Raw genomic sequence first — 19,093 nt, 5'->3', positions numbered from 1 at the left:
GCAAAAGGCGGCTGTCGAAGGACACGGCTATGAGTCTTCTGAATGGCAATAACTTCGTCTGGAGGCCGAAAACCGTAGTTTACTCATTGACGCCCGTCTTTCGGACAAACTTCACATAACGACAACCTCCTGGAGCTTCTTCTGCGGGCCAGGTCTTCCCGAAATCTTCTAGCGGCCGCCCTGAACCCTGATTGATAGACTCTCCAATCCCAAGAGATCCCCGGCCGATCCAAGTCTGATCCCACGTCAAATCCTCCTCTCTGTTACGTGTGCTTGCGTAAACAGGTGGGCTCGTCAATCGTTATCGCAAACTCAAATGTTCACTGGCCTACAGAGTACAGACTGGTGCTGTCGTATGCCAACGTCTCGCCACTTAACTCGACTCGCACAGGCTGGAGGAATCGATTGACTTTGATGAGACGAACCAAGCGAGTTGGTATTGCTCAGACGGCATCTTAATGAAGACAATCATCCTCAGGCAGATAGATGACGAGTCAGCGGACGACGTTCTCAGGTGCAGAAGCCCAAATGGCATATTGTACCCGCGGGCGCCGCTAGCCCCGGTTTTGACGATTCTAGCCATGCTCGACTCTTAGTACTCCCCGGCTGGACATATTGATATTATCACCAACACCGGCAAGGATATCGACATCTGTTGCGGTTCGCGTCCCGACGATTCCAAATCTCATATTGTTCTGCTCGGGGACCCGTTCTCCAGGTTAAACTCCCCAGAGTCTGGAACATAGGACCTGATCGATATCCATGATGGCCTTCCTTGGGGAAGACTTCTGGGTGCGTGCCTGATGCGGCGACCCCCCAAACCCCCAACCCCACCCCCCCTTGGGGCGTGGGTCTTAGCGGCTCCGTGACGCGTCATCCACCTTGTCTCACATCGGCCCTCCAATGGTGGCTTGCGCGTTGTTCCCAAACCCGTTGCCACTCCACATCAGACTGCGCTCCTTCGTCTCGAACTGCCACAAAGTCGCAGACAAACGACTCTGCGATTCTCCATGCTGGCTTGTTCACAAATTAGAGAGCAAAACTGCAGAACTTCCAGCGAGGGGTGGGTACGAAGTCCACCATACTGGACCATACAGGACTACCTACAGGTGCCCAAGCTTCCTGGGGCTCAAGAAACCTCTCATTCCATCAGTCCATGTCGGCTTTCGGCAGAGTTGCCAAGATGGCCGCCTGCATCGTGACCGGCCAACTGCACTCCTCCCATTTCCCGTCTGCAGAGTTCGGACCGTTCATATTTTCGTTCGGGCTGGATGGTGTTTTGAGGAATTGAGAGTGTGCGGAATGCTTTCAGTTGCTTGGATGGTCTGCTCCAAGACATGGAAACGAAACATTCTCGGGGAAACGCCAGTCGAGAGAGCTGTTGTAACTTGTCGCCAGTGGGAAGGTCGCACGATGAAGGCATTTCCACAATGGGACGAACGAGTACTAACGAGTAACGACCTCGAAAGTCCCGTTTTGACCCCTCTCCCCCGACCATATGAAGACACAGGCATCGCGTTGTACCTGGTCCAAAGTCGGCACAGCCCGATGAAACCAGGTACTTGATTGGATCGTCCTCATCCCGCCTGAAAGAGCCGGACTCCGATTGTCGCGACTTCAAAATGAAAAGGGCGACGACTCCCCTTCCTGCTCATCAACCCGGCCTTGTCACGAGTGTGCAAGATCGCGGCTCATGCTCTCCAAGGCGTGTCGTCTACCTTGGTCTCTCAGCACATCAATCATATTGGTCTCCGCCTCGGGCTGCTTATTTGATTGTCTACTTGGCCCCCATTTTACCCCTTCCTTTGACCGGTGAAACCGGGTCGGCCATGATCCCCAATGTCGAGATGACGAACCATTGATTCGTCCAACCTTTTTTGCCTCTAAATCCTTGTGGCCTTATCGTTTCCCCTTCACCGCTGCCCGCAGACGCCCCGCCCCCAAGTTTCCGGCTGTCCATTTGCAGTTGCAATTAGACGGTAGCCGCGCTTCAGAATCTTCGGGATGACCAGCCTCGGGATCGTCAAGCCACATCACTTATGGCCCAGTCACCGCTCGTGACACGACTACCTAGAGGAACGAACGGCAAAGCAAATCTCTTCCTGCAGCTGCCGTAGTCGACGGCCCTGCTCACCAGACTGCCGGGGCTGCTTGCGTGGTCTGACCCGGTCCATCGTCGTTTGTACACAAGGGAGGGGGGCGGCCAGAAGAAACCTCGAGCGGGACGCGCGTACCCTGGACCCCCTTCCGTCCCTCGCCGTTCCCCCCCATCCATGCAGATCAGACTTGAGAAGAACGACGACAACGACCGCCTAGACTATTTGGGCTAGTGCTATTCGATGCAAGCCCTCTACACACTACCAGCCGCATCTCTTGCTTTCGTCCGCAGACGAGATATTAAGGTATTGGTTCCTCGGACAAAGAAGGGTGCCCTGGGCTGAGCAATACAACGAATCCCAGTGGGATATAGCAGGACCAACTTCTATCCAGAACCCCGGGTTCCCCTTTTTTTTTTTTTTTCTCCCTTCATCTGGTCTTTTGTTCTCTCCATCTTGCGGAATGTGGTGACGAAAGCTGGCTTATAGGTTGCCTTGACCTTGTTCCGGGTCGGCGGTCGTGGACGTAGACGGTATAGTTCACCTAGTCACTCACTGAGAGCGTAGGTACGGGACGGCGGTGCCGTTCGGCGCTCGGGGGTACTTTGTTGGAGGAAGAACGGAATCCATTATGGCCACGACGCCATGCGGATATCGGGACTCCCCCCCTGGTTCGAGGGCGGACGACGACAACGTCAAACCGAGTGAGGCTCTTCTTTGCGCCTGACTCTTGCTTCTCGTAAGCATTGCGTCCAGCGGCGGCTTTCCGCGTGTAAGTGTACACGAGCCTTATGTCACGGGCAGAATATTTTGGTGGTTTGGGATTGACGACGACGCACACTTTGGACGACCGACACGTCGTGGGGGTGGGTCAGGAAGACGTGGTTTCTTTCTTTCTTTTGCACTGCGGCCCATGCCTGTCGGGCCTGTCCATCGTCGTCTTTCATTTGTGCATCATGACCGAGGAGGAGACTCCCGGACGGATGGGCCGGGGGTTGAGAGAGAAACGGCAGGTGTCAAGGTTGTCAAGGTTGTCATGAGTTCTCAAGGCCCGGTGAACGGATGGAGAGACTTTTGACGCCTGACAAGGTTGCCTTACGGCAAGGTTGAGGCTTAAACTACGTAAGCCTTGGTTTGGTTCGGTTTTTGAGCTTGCTTTGGCATGGTGCGGTCTACGCGGCTCCTTGCGGTATACCCGTCCTATTACGCGTGGCGTAGATAAACGTAGTCCCAGCTCTCTCTCTATCTACGGGATGACAGGTGATGGGGGGGGGGAGGACATGGAGGTTGCTGATTTGCCTTTTATTGGCGGCGGGGGTGGAGTTTGGATGAAGCTTTGCTGATGGGAAATTCAAGCAGAGAATAAGAGAGCTCGTAGGTCGAGTCGAGGCGAGTCGAGACGAGGCGAGCCAGCGGTCGTCCCGGTTGGTGGCTTCTTACGCCGGCCTCCGTCTACCCACTACGCGGCACACGACGGCCGGGTCAGATTTCGTCTCTTGACGCGCGGTGCGGGTGGAAGATGGGCCGAGAGCAAACGTCCCTTCTCGCTTGAGCTCATCCTCCTCTCTACCCTCGTGCGGATGTCTTACTCTTGCCAATGTCTTATTGCTCGTTCACTATACCCCGCGTCACGGATTGGTGGGAGGTGGAGGAGATAAGAATATCTGTAGGGGGGGTTCCAGGTCCCTAGTCTTTGCTAGCCTCGGTGTGAAGGGTAGACGACACGGCTGTACGGCATGGCAATTTGCTTTGCTGGTGTTATGTACAATGTAAGCGATATACGCGAGATCGGCTTTCTCGCGTGTGGTTTTTTGGGGGGGCAGTTCCCGTGGCCTCGGATACCTGGGCGGGCGAAGAAGAGAGGATCTTTGACTGGTAGGTCTGACGAGGTAGGTAGAGGACTAGTAGGAACGTTCTACCTGGGTGGGTGGTTGGCTGGTAGATTCATTGGTTGGTTCATGGTAGATGGTGATGTATTTCTACTTGGGACACCATCATCTCGAAGTTGCGATGATACGTAGACAGTGGTGCTTGGTTTTTGGTATGAATTTACTGGCACACATTCATTTATTCGACATGACATATCCCATTTGACTTTTCAAACTCCAAGTTCTAAACTATGAAGAGATTAACCCGACCTTTTTTGCTATAACCGCCTTTATTCGTAAGGTACTCCTACGAACACATGGCCGGGAGAAAGGGAACAAGAAACATGTCGGAGAAAACAAGCGATGGAATGAAGAAAGAAAGGAACCAGAAGAAAGGACCTGAAGAAAGTTGGATAGACTAAAGCAATACTCGGTGTAATACTCGGGGGGAAAAAAATATATTCTTGAAAACTCGCGAGAAACCTGTTGATCAAGGCTCAAAAACCTCATACCACACAACAATCCCATCTGTCGATACCCCCCACCTCAAGTAACCTTCACCGCCAAGACAAATTTTGACAACGAGGGCATTGCGCGGCCCCCTCCCCTCTCTCCACCACTCCGAACCGTCTTGCCCAGTCGTAACGTCCCTCGTCACGTCCTACGTCTTGCGGGATATTCCCTTCTTTTCTCTTTCACAACTGCATAGAGCGTACTCTCAGTCTTCCCATTTCTCTTGTATGCTTCATGACTACTCTTTCCTTTCCCTTCTTCCGAAAATCAGAAGCAAGTACACGTATACACCTTTTTGATGAACCAAACATCATTGACGAAAGAAAAACGGAAAGCTTTCTTGTTTCAACAACAGTTTGCATGGATATAGACGGGTAATGGTAGTGATAGAATAACAACCCACAAGGCCACAAGGACCCCTTCCCCTCTTCCCACCCCCATTGTACATGCGTAACGTGCGTGATTATAACAAGAAAGACAAGAATGTACAATAAGATTCATCCCTCTGCATCATTCGATGCGTCCTTTTGTTTTTACCCCCAATCCATACGCACGAGAAACGAGGCAAACTAGCGCCGGATTCGACCGAGATGATGGGCGGGTTATGCGGAACTAGCTGAGGGCTCCCCTCCCCGGCGAGCACAAAAAATGGGAAAGATGAATGCAGGACGGCGATAGTCTTCCCGGTCTGACTGACTGACTGGACCATCAGCAGCAGCAGTAGCAGCAGACTCTGAAGACCTCGTGGACCACACGCCATCCTCTTGACTCGCTTCCTGCGTCCTCCGGACCTCGCCCGTCGTTCCTCCCTTCCAAGCCCTTCCCCCAACCCCCCCTCCTTCTCAAGTTCTCTCCACCAATTTTTCAACCGTTTTCAACTGCAGACAAGGCCCCGTACGCGGAGACGGAGGTGCCTCATTTTACCTCTCCCATTCTTTGGCGCCAAAGTATCTCGCAGGCAGATCCACCTCCCAAATAGGCCTCTCAACAAGGACGGCCTCGAGAGCGTCCGTCTCGTCTCCATCGGCTCCGGCTCCGGCTCCGGCTCCCGCGCCGCCAGCAGCACCGCTAGAAAGCGGCGCTATGCCCAAAATGGGACGGTACTTGTACGTATACCACCACCGCGTCTTGCCCTCGGCGCCCGCCTCGGTCTGCGTCTCCCGATTCCGGTTCCGGAGGGCCGCGAGCTCGCCGCCTTCGCTGTCGCTGGCGTTGTGCCCCTCCTCCTCTTCTTCTTCGTCGTTGTCGTCAGCAGAATCGCCATCAACGTCCATCGCGTCCTCGTCCTTGGGGGCATTCTTCTCAATGTCGTCCTGCCACTCCTTGCCGGCCTTGGAGCCGACGAAGCGGTCGACCTGATGCGGCACGATGGCGCCGACGTCCATCCGCGCGCCGGCGCCGCTCTCGGGACCGCCCCTGCGCTTGCGCTTCGTGCCGGCCTGGTGCGGTACGAGGGCGGTTTCCGGGTCGGTTGAGCCCGTCGGGATGCCGAGGTCCTGGGAGAGGTCGAGCATGAAGAGGAACGAGACGCCGTAGATCCAGATGCGGGATCCTTGCCAGAGTAGGCCCTTGGCCAGGTCGCGAGTGTCGCGGATGGTGGTGGGGAGTCTGGAGATGGGGTTGCGGCGGGACCACGAGGTCAGGGCGCCGGCGACGGGGTGGAAGGCGAGGATGTGCCACGCTGTTGTGACGGCCACGAGCGTGTAGTCTGTCGTCGTTGCGCCGTCGGTGGCGGCGACTGTCTCGTCTGAGAAGGAGAGCACCACGGGTGGTGCCGGGAGTCTGGGCATAAGTGACGCGCGGGGATTACGAATCCAGCTCTCGCTTGAAGTGGTGGTGGTGACGGCAGCCATATCGTCCTCGTTGGACGAGTCCTCGCTGTCAGAGGACGCTGACGCGGCTTCGTCGTCGTCCTCTGAGGTGGTGTCCTGCGGCTTGCCGAGGACCCAGGTGTCAATGTAGCCGGTCAGATCCGCGGATGCGAGCATACGGCTGTCGGGCGAGAAGACGAGCTGGGTGATGTTCCTCTCGTAGTTACCGAGGCCGACCTGGGACTGCTGCTTGGAGGTCTTGCGGTCCAGGCGGCGGACGACGCGAGGCTTCTGAATGATGATGGTGTTGTTGTCGTCGTCGTCGTCGCCACGGACGACCTTGGCGACGAGGACCTTGGATCCCTTTTGGACTGCGGCGATGTAGTTGCCGTTGGGCGACAGGATAATCTTGCTCGCACCGTTTGAGAAGGCCTTGGGCATGGCGACGGAGGCGAGCTTCACGTCCGAGGGCTTTGTAGGGTTGTGGTGCTGCAGGTGGAATGCCTTGACGTCCGTGCCGGTGGCGGCAACGAGGAATGAACCGTCCGCGGTGATTGCGGCCGACGTGATGTTGGACTCGCCCTTGACGAGGATAGTCTTTAGGAGCTTGCGGTTGTTCTCGAGGCTCGCGTCGGCGTCGGCGCCGTCCGCGCCATAAAGGCCGTCAAATGACTTTTGCAGCTTCCAGATGTGAATCTCTCGGTCCCACCAACCGACAACCATTCTTGCTGAGGGGGCACTGGTGAGAGGCGGTGACTGAGGGAGACCGGAGAGGGTTCTGTGGTTCTCGCGGCCGAGCTCCTTGAAAGGTAGGACGACGGGGGATGCGTCGGGGCCTTTTGAAATTAGTTAGCATGTGTGTGTAATACAAGTACGAAGAAGGAGAGTGTTCTTTACCTCCTGAAATGACAACGCTCATCTTGTTGCTCTCAAAAGAAGCCATGGCCTTGACGTCGTGTTCGTGGTATTTCCTGCTCCAAACCTTGCCCCATCTGGCGCCAGAGCCACCGGAAGTCTTCTTGTACAGAACCGTGCGACGGTCCATGCCGCCGCTCATGATGGCGGTCCCGTCGGCGCTGGTCGCGAGGCTGAGAACGTCCTGCTTGTGGCTCTGGATGCGCTGCATCTGAGTGTATGTCTTGCCGTCCCAGATGCAGACCTGGCCGGTCGAGTCTGCCGAGACAATGTCCCCAGAAGGCAGAACCTTGACGCTCCACACGATTATGTCCTTGGCGCCTCCGGCCAAGTCGGCGCCGAGAGCCATCGTCCGCACCTTGTTGCCGTTGCGCGTATCGTAGGCGCAAATGGTCGAGTTGGAGCAGCCAACGACGACAATGTGGCGGGATTGGAAGGCGACGCTGACCATCTGGGCCTTTTTGCTGGGAGACTTGACAACCATGCGCTGGAAGCGCAAGTCGTTGTCCTCGATGGAGTACATGGCGAGCATACCGTCAATGGTACCGGCGACGAGGCGCTTGACGGGATCGGAAGGGGAGGCGGGAGGCTGGGCAGCGAGGCACCAAATGTCACCGTGCTGGCCGCTGGCGTGGCGCATGGGGCGGCCGGTCTCGAGATCCCATTCCGTGACGGCGGAGGTGTATCCGATGCTGAAGAGACGCGAGCGGCCGCCAGAGACGGAGTCGGCGTCGGGATCGTTGGCCCAGACGAGGCCGTCGACGGAGCGGTCTGCGCCGGAGCGGAGGACGGTCTCCTGGAGCCAGGAGCCGCCTAGCGGGTTCCAGATCTCAATGTCGCCATTGGCGCGACCGACTGCGAGACGGGAGGCGGCTGATTGGGCCTTTGAGCGGGTAAAGGGGTGAGAGAAGGCGAGGGCGTTGATGGCGGAGGGCGGGTAGGGGACGAAGCGACAGCGATGGAGATCCATGGCGGAGGGAGCGCGGGTTGGCCTCAAGGCCTTGCGATTGCGAGTGTTGGTGATCAATTGGTGTCCAAGATAATGGTCCCGCGGGGGAAGAGCTGTTGAAGACAAGGCTCGAGGGGGTCGGCGTCGGTGTGGTGAGGCTGGCGAGGATGGCGGGTTGCAGCTTGTGTCTTTTGCTGCGTCCTGTGTCCTGCTTCCTGCTCTTTGAAAAAAAAAAATCCGCGGCTGCCAAAAAGTTTTGTCGGCGGTCGGAGGATGAAAAATAATTAAGGTGTGGTCTGTGCCCAAATGTGCCCCTCCACCCCGCTGGTGGGACGCATCTGAGAGGACGAGAGCGCCAAGTCGGGAAGCGTTTTCTGAGTCCTCGAAGGAGTTGATTGAGTTGATTGTCATTGCTGTGCGTAGAGTTGCATAGCATTCCAGGTTGCACAGCAACTTGACGTTGGGTATACTAGACCTGATTTACCTAAAAGTGGTAGTTACTACTTGTGTAAGTTCTCGTCATCAGACATCTTTGTGGTTTATGCGTACCTCAACCTAGGAAGAATGTGCTGCTGCTGCTGCTGCTGCTGCTACTCGTGCATTCTTCGCTTACATAAGTCCACTTCAGCCACGGCGTCTTCCGCAACGGCAACGGCAGAGAGTTCCCCCAAAGCGCCATAGAGAGCGTCATTGGCTGCAAACATGGCTGGACCCCTTCCGCAGAGGCTAACGAGGTGATTGTGCACCGGCGGCATGGTCGCTGGTTGTTCGGCTCGTAGGAAGCGCCGCGCAACATCTGATGCGACGGCCATCTCCGTACCTCAGATAAGAAAAGGCCGTCTTTTGTCTTTTTTCTCCTCTCAGTAGGTGAGTAGGTAGGTTTGACTGTGTTTCGTTTTGTTTACCGCCAATAGGAAGTTGAACAATGGGACCCTCAACATGTCAACTGATGCCAACAACTTCAGACAGAAAAGTGCCAAGCTGGAACTCAATTACCTTGATGGTGTCCATGGGATCCATGGCCCTTTTTTTAGCCCCTCATTCCCCCGTCTCTGAATCCCAACTGCGACAAGTAAAAGTCGCATGCAAACTTCGGCAATCCCTGCCCATCCGTTCGCCCATCTGCCCATCTGACAGCCTGTGCCTTATCAATCAGAGCTCATCAATCAGCTTCCGTCGCATCCAAGCTTGCTGGTTTTAGGAGTGTCGTGCAGGTGCTGCTGCCGACTCCCGCAGATTCGTCATCCTCCTCACAAGTCATAACTTTAACCCCTCCCCCTCCCCCTCCCCCTCTTGCTCCGAGCTTTGTCACGATCGCGCCGTTGTGACACGCGTATTCCGACCTTGCCTGCAGACTCTTTTTTTTTTTTTCTGCCCATCTTCCTGCAAACAAGCCAGCCTTTTTTACTTTTACATTGTTTCCCATTGCAACCGCAACATCTACTCTGTAGCTACTGCGCAGAAGTCCAGAAACCCACCGCCACCACCACCACCACCACCACCACAGCAATCGCGACCATGGATTTCAACAGCTCGTCGCCTTTTCCCGAGGGCGTCATATCCTTCCTGGATACTGACCTCTACAAGCTAACCATGCAATGCGCCGTCTTCAAGTACTTCAAAGATGTCCCAGTCACCTACGCATTCACAAATCGCACACCCGAGAAGAAGCTCTCGAGAGCTGCCTTCAACTGGCTGCAAGAGCAAATCCGGAGTGAGCCAAAGACCCCTCCAACCACCAAACCCCCGCCTCCCCGCCCTTCCGCCCTTGTTGAGACGCAAATGCCGTGACTAACTCACTCATGCGCCGCCTAAACAGAGCTCGGCTACATCTCCCTCTCCGACGAAGAGTACCGCTTCCTCAAGACCCACTGCACCTACCTGTCCGACGAATACGTGCAATTCCTCAAGGAGTTCCGCCTCCGCCCGAGGGAGCAGGCCGTCGCGACATTCCACCCCATCGGCGAGGACACGGGCGCCGACTCGGACATTGGCGATCTCCACGTCGAGATCAAGGGCACATGGCTCGACACGATCCTCTACGAGATCCCGCTGCTCGCGCTGACCTCCGAGGCCTACTTCCGCTTCATGGACACGGATTGGAGCTACGAGGGCCAGGAGGAGCAGGCCTTCAACAAGGGCATACGGCTGCTAGAGGCGGGCTGCACCTTTTCCGAGTTTGGCACCCGTCGCCGGCGCGACTACCACACCCAAGCCCTCGTGTTCCGCGGGCTGGTCAAGGCCAGCAAGGAAGGGGAGAAGAAGGGCCTCAAGGGCAAGTTCACGGGGACCAGCAACGTCCACCTGGCCATGCGCTTCGGCATCCCGCCCGTCGGCACCGTCGCGCACGAGTGGTTCATGGGCATCGCCGCCATACACGACGACTACAAGGCCGCGACCGAGCTGGCGCTGCGCTACTGGGTCGGCTGCTTCGGCGGTAAGCTCGGCCTCGCGCTGACTGACACGTTTGGCACGCAGGAGTTCCTCCGGTCCTTCAGCCAGCCGGTCCACCCCCTCGATGGTGACGAGAGCAAGTTCAAGACGGCGGACGGGAGCAGGCTGCAGACGTACGCCGAGCTCTTCCTGGGCGTGCGCCAGGACAGTGGCGACCCGGCCGACTACGTCAAGATGCTGCGGCAGTACTACGACAGCCAGGGGATCAAGGAGAAGAAGACCATGGTGTTTTCCGACTCGCTCGATATCGAAAAGTGTCTCGAGTACCAAGCCATCTCCGAGGCGGCCGGGTTCGCGCCGACGTTTGGTGTCGGTACGTTTTTGACCAATGACTTTGTGCATTTGAAGACGGGGACCAAGTCGGTGCCTTTGAATATCGTGATTAAGCTGAGCTCCGCCAACGGAAACCCGGCGATTAAGATCAGGTTCGTTCCGCCCTTCTACCTTGGCTCAGAGTGTGGCGACATGTGCTGATGAGATTGTGAATAGCGACAATGCTGGCAAGAACACGGGTGACAAGGCGACGGTGAATAAGGTCAAGGGCGAGCTCGGCTACGTTGAGAAGGAGTGGAAGGGTGGCGATGAGACCCAGCGATGGGGCAAGGAGTAAGGCAAGCCGTAGATGTTTGGTACCGCTTGGAGCTCGTCTGGCAACAGACCTCGGGAGAGCCAAGGGGAGGAATAAGATGGGGAAATAGACGGGCATTATGAGATGAGGGTAGGAAGGCATGGTAGAATTGGGAACGCATTGATAATGATGTTTGCAGGTATAGACCTGGCGAGATACCTATTGATAAATGAAGCAGTGGCACACGGCCAGCAGGATTCGCAGATACCGCTTCCTTGTCTATTCGTCAGCAATGTGTCTCTTTTAGGTCTCCATCCCCATGGATATGGCAACGGGACCCATCTCTATGTGGTCTGCTGCAGGTGCAGAAGTCTCTTGGATACCTCAGCCACGGCTGAAGGACCACATAGGTGTGGTATATGCTATTACTTTTCAGGACAAGGCAAAGCCAAAGTAGGGCTCACCGTCGTTCGACTTCCTGCATGCCCCGCTGGTGGTAGTGTCAAGGCATACTTGATCTCCTCTCCCATGAGGTGACAGGATGTGCTTTCCAGAGTCACAATTTGAGATCCTGTCTCATGAGGGAAGTGTACACCCAGTCCCTCCCCTACCTAGGTGAGTTGTGGCTGGCGAAAGAGGAAGATCCCGGGGTCATACGTACATCAGACCCATTACCGAGACATTTATCTCAAGGTACCTTATTTGGTCAGGCAGGTAGGTGAATGTCGTCTGGAGGCAGTCCCAACGTCACCTTCCCAACTCTACGTCTCTCCTTCCTTCGAAGAGGCCACTTAGGCCCACGTCCCAACGCCGTTGCTACCACTAGCACCCGCTCGTAGGTATAACTACCTTACCTAGTAGTCTCCGCTTGAGGAAGGTGTTTGGCATAGTGTTGTCAACTCTAGAACAATTACTCTAATTGAAGTATAAGTACCTGGCTACTGAGGGACGCGTTGTTCGATTCCGGGCAGGGACGTGAAGAAAAGGTCAACTTTCCTGCTTTTGGGAATCTCTCGATAGAAACACTTTCGCACTTTTGCACTTTTGGACTGGTTCTTGACTTGCCAACGTGGAAATTGGTAAGCGTGGAAGGCACACGAGAGACTGCAATGGTTCTTGCCGATGCATCATTATGCACTCTCCCCTCCCTCAAATGAACCACGAGGATGGAGAAAAGACAGATCCATCGCTTCCTGCTCTCTTGGGTTTCTGACTGGAAACCTGGAAGGCCCTATGTCACTTGCCTCCTGCTCTTCGCCTCTTCGTGAAGTAGCAGTAGCAACAGCGACAGCAACATGACGAGCCACATATAGCCAATTCGCCCCCATCCCGCCTCGGCTTCGACATCTTCTTCTCCTCCATACACGCATCTCATTCTCTCCACCATCACACTCTCGCTTTAATTTTGGCTCATTTTCTTGGAACCCAAGTTTTGGAACCTTCATCTCCTCGGGCAGTGCTCTACAGACTACGCAACGCATCTCGTCATTCCACTCATTCTATTCTCGGGCGTTTCAAACCAAAATACACCATCATGCAGCTCCCTGGGCCTTCGATACCTTCACAACGCCAAGGCCAGATGGCAGCTGGCATAGGCCTCATTGTCTTGGCCTTCTTCACTGTCTTTGCTATGACCCAGGCAGTACGGCCAACCCTGGTCAAGCCCAATTTCGCCAAGAGGGTCACAAAAATTGAAGCCAGACAGATTCAAGGGGCCTCTTGGGGACTTCCATGGAACTTCTTTGGCGGCGGTCAATCTGGCCCTTCTGCGAATGCTGCCCAACCCGTCATCACCACGCTTCTCCCTGCGGCTACCCCGGTCACTCACAATAGCCAACAACAGCAAGGCCCTCTCGGCGGCGTTATTGGCCAAGTTGGTCAAATTGGTCAAGTCATTCCCAGTATACTCGCTCCTTTGACTTCGGCCCTTGCGGCCGTGGGAACTCCGGTTGCGTCCGTACTCGACCCTGGAAATATCGTGCCGGTCGTCACCAACGTTGTACCCGTGCCGGTCGAGTCGTCACCCCAACCTGGCGGCGGTCCCGTTCTTCCAACTGTCACCCCAAACGTCGGAGGATCCCACTCACCAGCCAGTGGCGGACTCCTGCCTTCGGTGCAGAGTGTCCTCAACAGCATCATCGGTGTTGGCGGCTCCGTTCTGCCTCTGCCTGCCGCATCTGGACTATCCATGCCTCTTCCGACACAAGTTGCTGGCGGAGTTCCCGTCTCTGAAATCACTGCGGCTTTGGGCAATGGTGCCTCTGTCATCACCAATATCCCACCGGAGCTAGTCAGCGTTGTCTCCTCCATCGTCAACCATATTCCCTCAGTCGTCAACAACATCCCCTCTGCAATTGCCGTATCCACCATTGTCAGTGCCATCACAGCGAGCCCAGACATATCGTCTCTATTCCCTGCCGACGTGCCTATCTCACTCAGCAATGCAATCATTTCAAGCCTCGACGATGTTCTGCGGTCCGTTTCAGTCATTTTGCCGCTTCCAACAACAGCCCCTCAGCTCCCCGACGACTTGTCCACCGTCTTGCCAAGTCTTCCCGACGCCCTTACCAGTCTTTTCGGTGGCCTCATTCCCTTGACCTCTCCCTCAGGTGGCCCTTCTGGTAAAACAGAGAATGATCTTTGCACTTTCGTCAAATTTGAGAGCGGAATTCCCACTTTCCTTGCCGTCCCTTGCTCTGCGAAGGCTTCCCTTGCAGCTACTCAGACGCCATCCTCGTCCGGCATCCCGGTTTCTAACTCTGGAGCCACCTCGGCTTCTTCGCCACTCAGCTCTCAAGGACCTCCAATCTCGGCGGGCGCGTCGCCGTCAGCTCTTCAGTCAGCGGTATCCAACACGGCCAACCATCCTGTGTCTTCTCAAGTTGACACTTCTGCCTCCGCAACAAACCCAACTGCTGGAGCTCCACAGCCGCCTTCAACTGCCGCACCTTCTACTGGCGATGCGAACACGAATCCTCCTGCCAACACACCTTCGACGCAACCTAGAGCCGGAAGGTCTGGCAACAATGACCAACCGCACAATACTGCTCCAGCAGGCCAATCTCAGGCACCTATGCAACCTTCAAACCCTACGACTAACCCCACACCGGGTAAGAAACAGCCTTTCTTGCCCCCCCTACCTTACTGTACTGACATTCCGTTACAGTCAATCTTCCATCTGCTGCTGCTACTCAAAGGCCCGGTCAGGCAAATAGTGGTGCAGCAAGTCTAACGTCAGCATCAGCTCCCGCAATCAGCCCTCTGACAACGTTGACAATTGCTGCTGGAACGCCTGCCTCCAAGCCAAGCGATGCGCCGGCGAATGGTAACGGCCAGACCCCCTCTCCGACCTCTAAAACCGGCGGTTCGATCTTCGGAGTTGGTGACGGACAAGACCCTTCCTATGAGAACAACATCCCACCAGGCACACCAGTCATCCCCATTTCCGATTGTCCAGCCGTTGTTCAGTGCCCTGCATGCCCGGCATCCCCTGCAAACACACCTTCCGGCTCATGTCCATGCCCTGGTCGAGGCTACTCTTGCTCGGAGTGTCTCAACGGATGGTTCTGTCCCCCACAGGAAACACCAATGCAGCCTGCGCCTTGCGGCATGGGATGGCCTTGCTACCACTGCAAAGGAGGTTGGTACTGTGCTCCTGACAGCAACAGTATGGCACCTGCGAGTGCAAACGATCCGCCAGTTGTTGTAGTCACAACGGTGACAGCTTTCATCGTCCCCCAGCCCACTGGAGTTGGCAATGGCGGTACTGAAGGTGATGGCAACAACAATGGCTCTGGAAATAGTTCTGGCGACGGCAGCGACGGCAATGGGACGCCTGGCAATGACAATTCTGGTAATGGAGGCTCTTCCGCTGCATCTACCCCTTGCACGACAGCGAATAATGGTCAGTATACTGGTGCTCCTGGCAATGGCAATGGTGCTGGTTCGACTCCTAAACCCAGCTCAGACGACTCTGGCAATGGGAATGGCAACAACAATCCTGGTAACGGTGATGGAGGCAACGGAGCCACCCTAGGAGCCGGCAATTCTGGAACCACCGCGTCTACACCTTGCACAACTACCGGCGGCCAGCCCACAAATCCACCTGGGCCTGACGGCAGCTCTGGAAACGGTTCTGGTAACGGCGGTCCTGCCAATGGTTCTGAACCACCCGCTGCATCTCCTCTGCCCCCGTCCTCTAATCCCACAGTCAGCCCAGGATACCCTCCCAGCCCTGTCTCACCAGCGGGTAATGGCAATCCAGACGATGGTTCCGGAAATGGGCAAGGCAGCCCCGGTGCCGGCAACCTCTCAACTGGCTACGGCAATTCTCCAACAGATCCTCCCAACGGCAACACTAATAACGGACCTGGACCGAGCAATGGCCAAGGTTCAGGTGCACCAAGCGGCAACGGAGTACCCGCCAATACTGTAACATCGACTCCCACACCCAGCAGCAACGCAGGTGCAGGTGCAGGTTCTGACAGCGGATCTCCGAGCAACACGGGACCCAAAGCCGCTTCTGAAGTCTCTGGCTGGGAGTATCTTGGATGTTTCAAGGATTCTGCCGTTCGAACTCTCGACTGCGATCCGTCCAACTACTTTGCGGGCAGCATGTCGAATGAGAAGTGCATTGCACACTGTGCCTCCATGGGTTTCAAGCTTGCCGGTACGGAGTACGGCAAGGAGTGCTGGTGTGGCAATGCATTCCAACTGGCTGTACGGATACCGGAGGAGCAGTGCAACGAAGTATGCGATGGGCAGTCTACCGACATCTGCGGAGGTAACTGGGCTGTCACTGTTTACAGTGCCACCGGCCAGGCTTTGAGCGTGCCATCCGATGACGATGTCGCCAATGGTGCCGGCGCCGGCAATAACAACGGCAGCGGCAACGGCGGAGCTGGCGCCGGAACCAATGGCGGTTCTGAAGCGTCACCATCTCCTCAAAACCCCGCGCCGCCCGGGCCTCCTGTAGAAACCCCGGCATCCACCCCTCAGACGCCAGGTCAAGGTCAGCCCTCTCCCGCTCCTATAGGAAATCCCCAAGCCAGCATCACTCCTACGGCATCTCCCAATTCTGCGACGCAGCCTCAGGTCGACATTGCGTCTCTCATTCAGAGCATCATCAACTCGCTACCCAAGGGCAGCCCTGATGGCGGGTACGGCAGCGGTCTGGGAGCAAGGGACTCTGGGGCGTCTGGCAACAAAGGACCTGCAACTCCAGGTAACACTGGTGTTCCTAATGATAGTGCGGGAGGTGCGCCGGCGATGGGCCCGGGTCCTATCAACCCTGCGGGTGGACTCAACCCATATGGTGTCGAGAAGAGGGAGGCGGCACGGCGGAACATGAAGCGCAGCAGCATCGTAAGGCGGCGAGCGGCCGCGAAGCTTGACGGTATTATCTGCGACGGAGCAAATGAGTATGATGGCGATTGCTTGGCGAAGTTGCAGGTTTAGAAGCAAAGGTGTTCATGTTATTACGACGTTATCATGATGTATGACTTATGATCAAAGATGCTGGGGGTTCAGCTCAGCCTTTGCGCTTACTGAAAGGTTTTGGGGGAAACAGGCCTTGATGTATGAATATTGCCTGAGTTCAAATGATGTAATGAAACAAGACATTGGACGTTAATATTTGGGTATGCCTTTGTGGATGATGTGCATGCTTGTTGACTTCAGTATGCGATGTTAAGTATTGAAGTGAGGCAGACTGTGACGCCACCTCTTGGCCAAGATGAACGGCAAGGGGTGGGGGCTCCCTCAGCTCGCGCGCTACTGCAACTCAATTGGGGCGTTTTCTGGGGCTGAGAGCCTCAGCTGAGATTTGGTGTGAGACATGCTGGTCAGCTTATATGTTCTGAGGAGGTGTTTACTGAACGGTGAACCTGCGCGAAACGCTGACGGGGTTGGTTATGCCATAATGACTTGATTGATTAACAGGCTAAATCAAAATCCTACTTTGAATGCCGAAGGGATATCGCGTGCTTTTTCTCCTGCTCTGCTGCAATAATTCTGAGCGAGCCATCTTCAGTCGTGCCGTGTTGACCGAGTATTGCGATGTAGTGGTATGAGTGTGTGGGTGTCATGATGTGATTTCATCATGTCGATCGGCCGTTGTCTTTTCATACCTAGAACCTCATAGCCCAGCCATGCTGATTTCATCTCCCGCTTCAAAGATTGTGTTCCTTTTTTCCTTTTTAAATTTGATACTTCCATATATATTAGATCTGAAGAGCACCGAAAGTGGCGGCGGAGAGGAGCAGAGCGCCAATGGTCAGGCCGAGGGTGCTCACGCCGGCAGCAGCAGCGTTGGCCGACGACGTCGAGCTGGAACCCGAGCTGGAACCCGAGCTGCTCCCGCTCCCGCTGGCACGCCCACTACCGCCCCCGCCGGAGGCAACGACGCTGGCCTGCGCCGAGGGCGGCGGATCGACGTTGCCGGTCGCCGTGGCCGAGGCGTTTACGTTGCCATTGTCGCGGCAAAAGACGTCGGTGTAACCCGCCCCTTGCTCAAAGAGGCAGTCTTGGAGGTCCTTGACGGATTGGTCGAGGGCGAGGCAGTAGAGGCCGCAGTTTGCGTAGTAGGCGACCACGTCGGCGTCGTTGCAGCAGGCGGACATTATGGCGGTGTGGTTCCCGCCGTAGGGCATTGCGCAGACGCGGTCGTGTTCGGGGGTGTCGTAGAGGTTTGCGGAGCAGATTGTGGAGGGGGTTGCTGTTGCTGCTGTTGCTACTGCTACTACGGTGGAAGACATGATTGCGGGTTTGATTCGGGATTGGATGGATTTGGGGGTGATGGAGGGGTGTTATGGTGTTCCGAGTTCTGGTATTGTGATTTTGCTGTTCTTGATGCTTTGGGTACTGGTGATGGCGGTTGGGGTGGGTGGAAGGGAGAGCGGAGTGGAGGAGAATCACTCGGACAGAACGAAAGGGAAGGGGGGGAGGAGTAAATAACGAAATATTGGGTTACTATCTGATTGAGCGAGTTCCAAGAAATTTCATTCTTCTTTTTTGTTTTCCCTGTCTTCTTTTCCGTGTACTGTGTATTGTTTCCCTTTTGTCCCTTTCCAAGGATACTTGCCGATATGCGTTGGTGGCTCGAGTCTGACGTTGTGACAACAAACGAAAATGAAGCTGGAAAGACTGTGTGACACCCTCCGTCCCGCCCCGGGTCGTGTCCCAGCTGCAAAGCCTGTAATGCAAGTTTAGTGTCTGGTCTTTCCCCGCCGTCAGCAAGAGGGTTGTCGATCCTATTAATATCCGTAGCGTTGATTGGGAGACTACCGTGTTGAGCGTGGCCCGTCGATCCCTTTGTGGCCCCCCCTTTTAGTCTCCGTAATGGCGTGGTGCTGAATCCTGAAAAGGGAGGATTCCTTTGTAATGGAGGAAAGGGGACGCCAAAGGGGGGAAGGGGGGAAAAGGAAGAAAACTGTCGCGCGTTGTGGCTCCCCAATCCAACTCGCGTCGTTGCATCCGTCCGGCGTGCAGTAGTAAGGTAAGGTAGTTTGGGCCGGATCGGCAGCCAGCCGCGGGTGGGGCTGGCTGCCCCGGCAACCGGGCAATCAGGGAGGGGGGCGGGAATCACCGGGGAAGCACTAACAGCTGGTTCGACGAACATGAAGCAAAAGGCTGAGCGTGCAGATTGTGGCTTGATGCTAGTTGAGTGATTGATGATGGGCGGGGCTCGGGGGGGGGGGGGGGGGATCACCGGGGGAGCGATAACAGCTGGTTCGGAGAAAATGGAGGAAAAGGCGGGGGGGGCAGATTGTGGGTTGATGTTATGTGGGTGATTGGTGGTGGTGTGGGGTCGGCGGGGCAGAGCAGCGCTGATTTTTCTTTTTTTTTTTTTCTTTTTTTTTTTCTTCTTCTTCTTCTTCTTCTTCTTTTTTTTCTTCCTTTTTTTTTTTTTTTTTTTTTGT

At 55.7% G+C, this 19,093-nt stretch overlaps 4 protein-coding genes across 4 annotated transcripts; 2 read left to right on the top strand and 2 right to left on the bottom strand.

Annotated features, from left to right (window-relative positions):
• Window positions 1-5,397: 5,397 nt before the first annotated feature.
• Window positions 5,398-8,173, bottom strand: CORC01_03443 (U3 small nucleolar RNA-associated protein; the record flags this gene model as incomplete). Its single annotated transcript, XM_022615093.1, has 2 exons — window positions 5,398-7,124; window positions 7,186-8,173. The coding sequence occupies 2 exons, from the start codon at window positions 8,171-8,173 to the stop codon at window positions 5,398-5,400; spliced, it is 2,715 nt and encodes a 904-aa protein (XP_022478271.1).
• A 1,497-nt stretch (window positions 8,174-9,670) lies between these two features.
• CORC01_03442 (nicotinate phosphoribosyltransferase) lies at window positions 9,671-11,216 on the top strand (the record flags this gene model as incomplete). The annotated part of the gene is made up of 3 exons (XM_022615092.1): window positions 9,671-9,866; window positions 9,972-11,031; window positions 11,096-11,216. The coding sequence occupies 3 exons, from the start codon at window positions 9,671-9,673 to the stop codon at window positions 11,214-11,216; spliced, it is 1,377 nt and encodes a 458-aa protein (XP_022478270.1).
• Window positions 11,217-12,708: 1,492 nt separating this feature from the next.
• Window positions 12,709-16,631, top strand: CORC01_03441 (uncharacterized protein; the record flags this gene model as incomplete). Its single annotated transcript, XM_022615091.1, has 2 exons — window positions 12,709-14,284; window positions 14,341-16,631. The coding sequence occupies 2 exons, from the start codon at window positions 12,709-12,711 to the stop codon at window positions 16,629-16,631; spliced, it is 3,867 nt and encodes a 1,288-aa protein (XP_022478269.1).
• Window positions 16,632-17,395: 764 nt separating this feature from the next.
• Window positions 17,396-17,929, bottom strand: CORC01_03440 (uncharacterized protein; the record flags this gene model as incomplete). The annotated part of the gene is made up of 1 exon (XM_022615090.1): window positions 17,396-17,929. The coding sequence occupies one exon, from the start codon at window positions 17,927-17,929 to the stop codon at window positions 17,396-17,398; it is 534 nt and encodes a 177-aa protein (XP_022478268.1).
• Window positions 17,930-19,093: the final 1,164 nt, after the last annotated feature.

This window comes from Colletotrichum orchidophilum (genome assembly GCF_001831195.1).
Source record: "Colletotrichum orchidophilum strain IMI 309357 chromosome Unknown Scaffold_21.1, whole genome shotgun sequence".
Lineage (NCBI taxonomy): Eukaryota > Fungi > Ascomycota > Sordariomycetes > Glomerellales > Glomerellaceae > Colletotrichum > Colletotrichum orchidophilum.
Note: the sequence above shows the minus strand (reverse complement) of the source record. Positions and strands in the feature narration are given on the sequence as shown.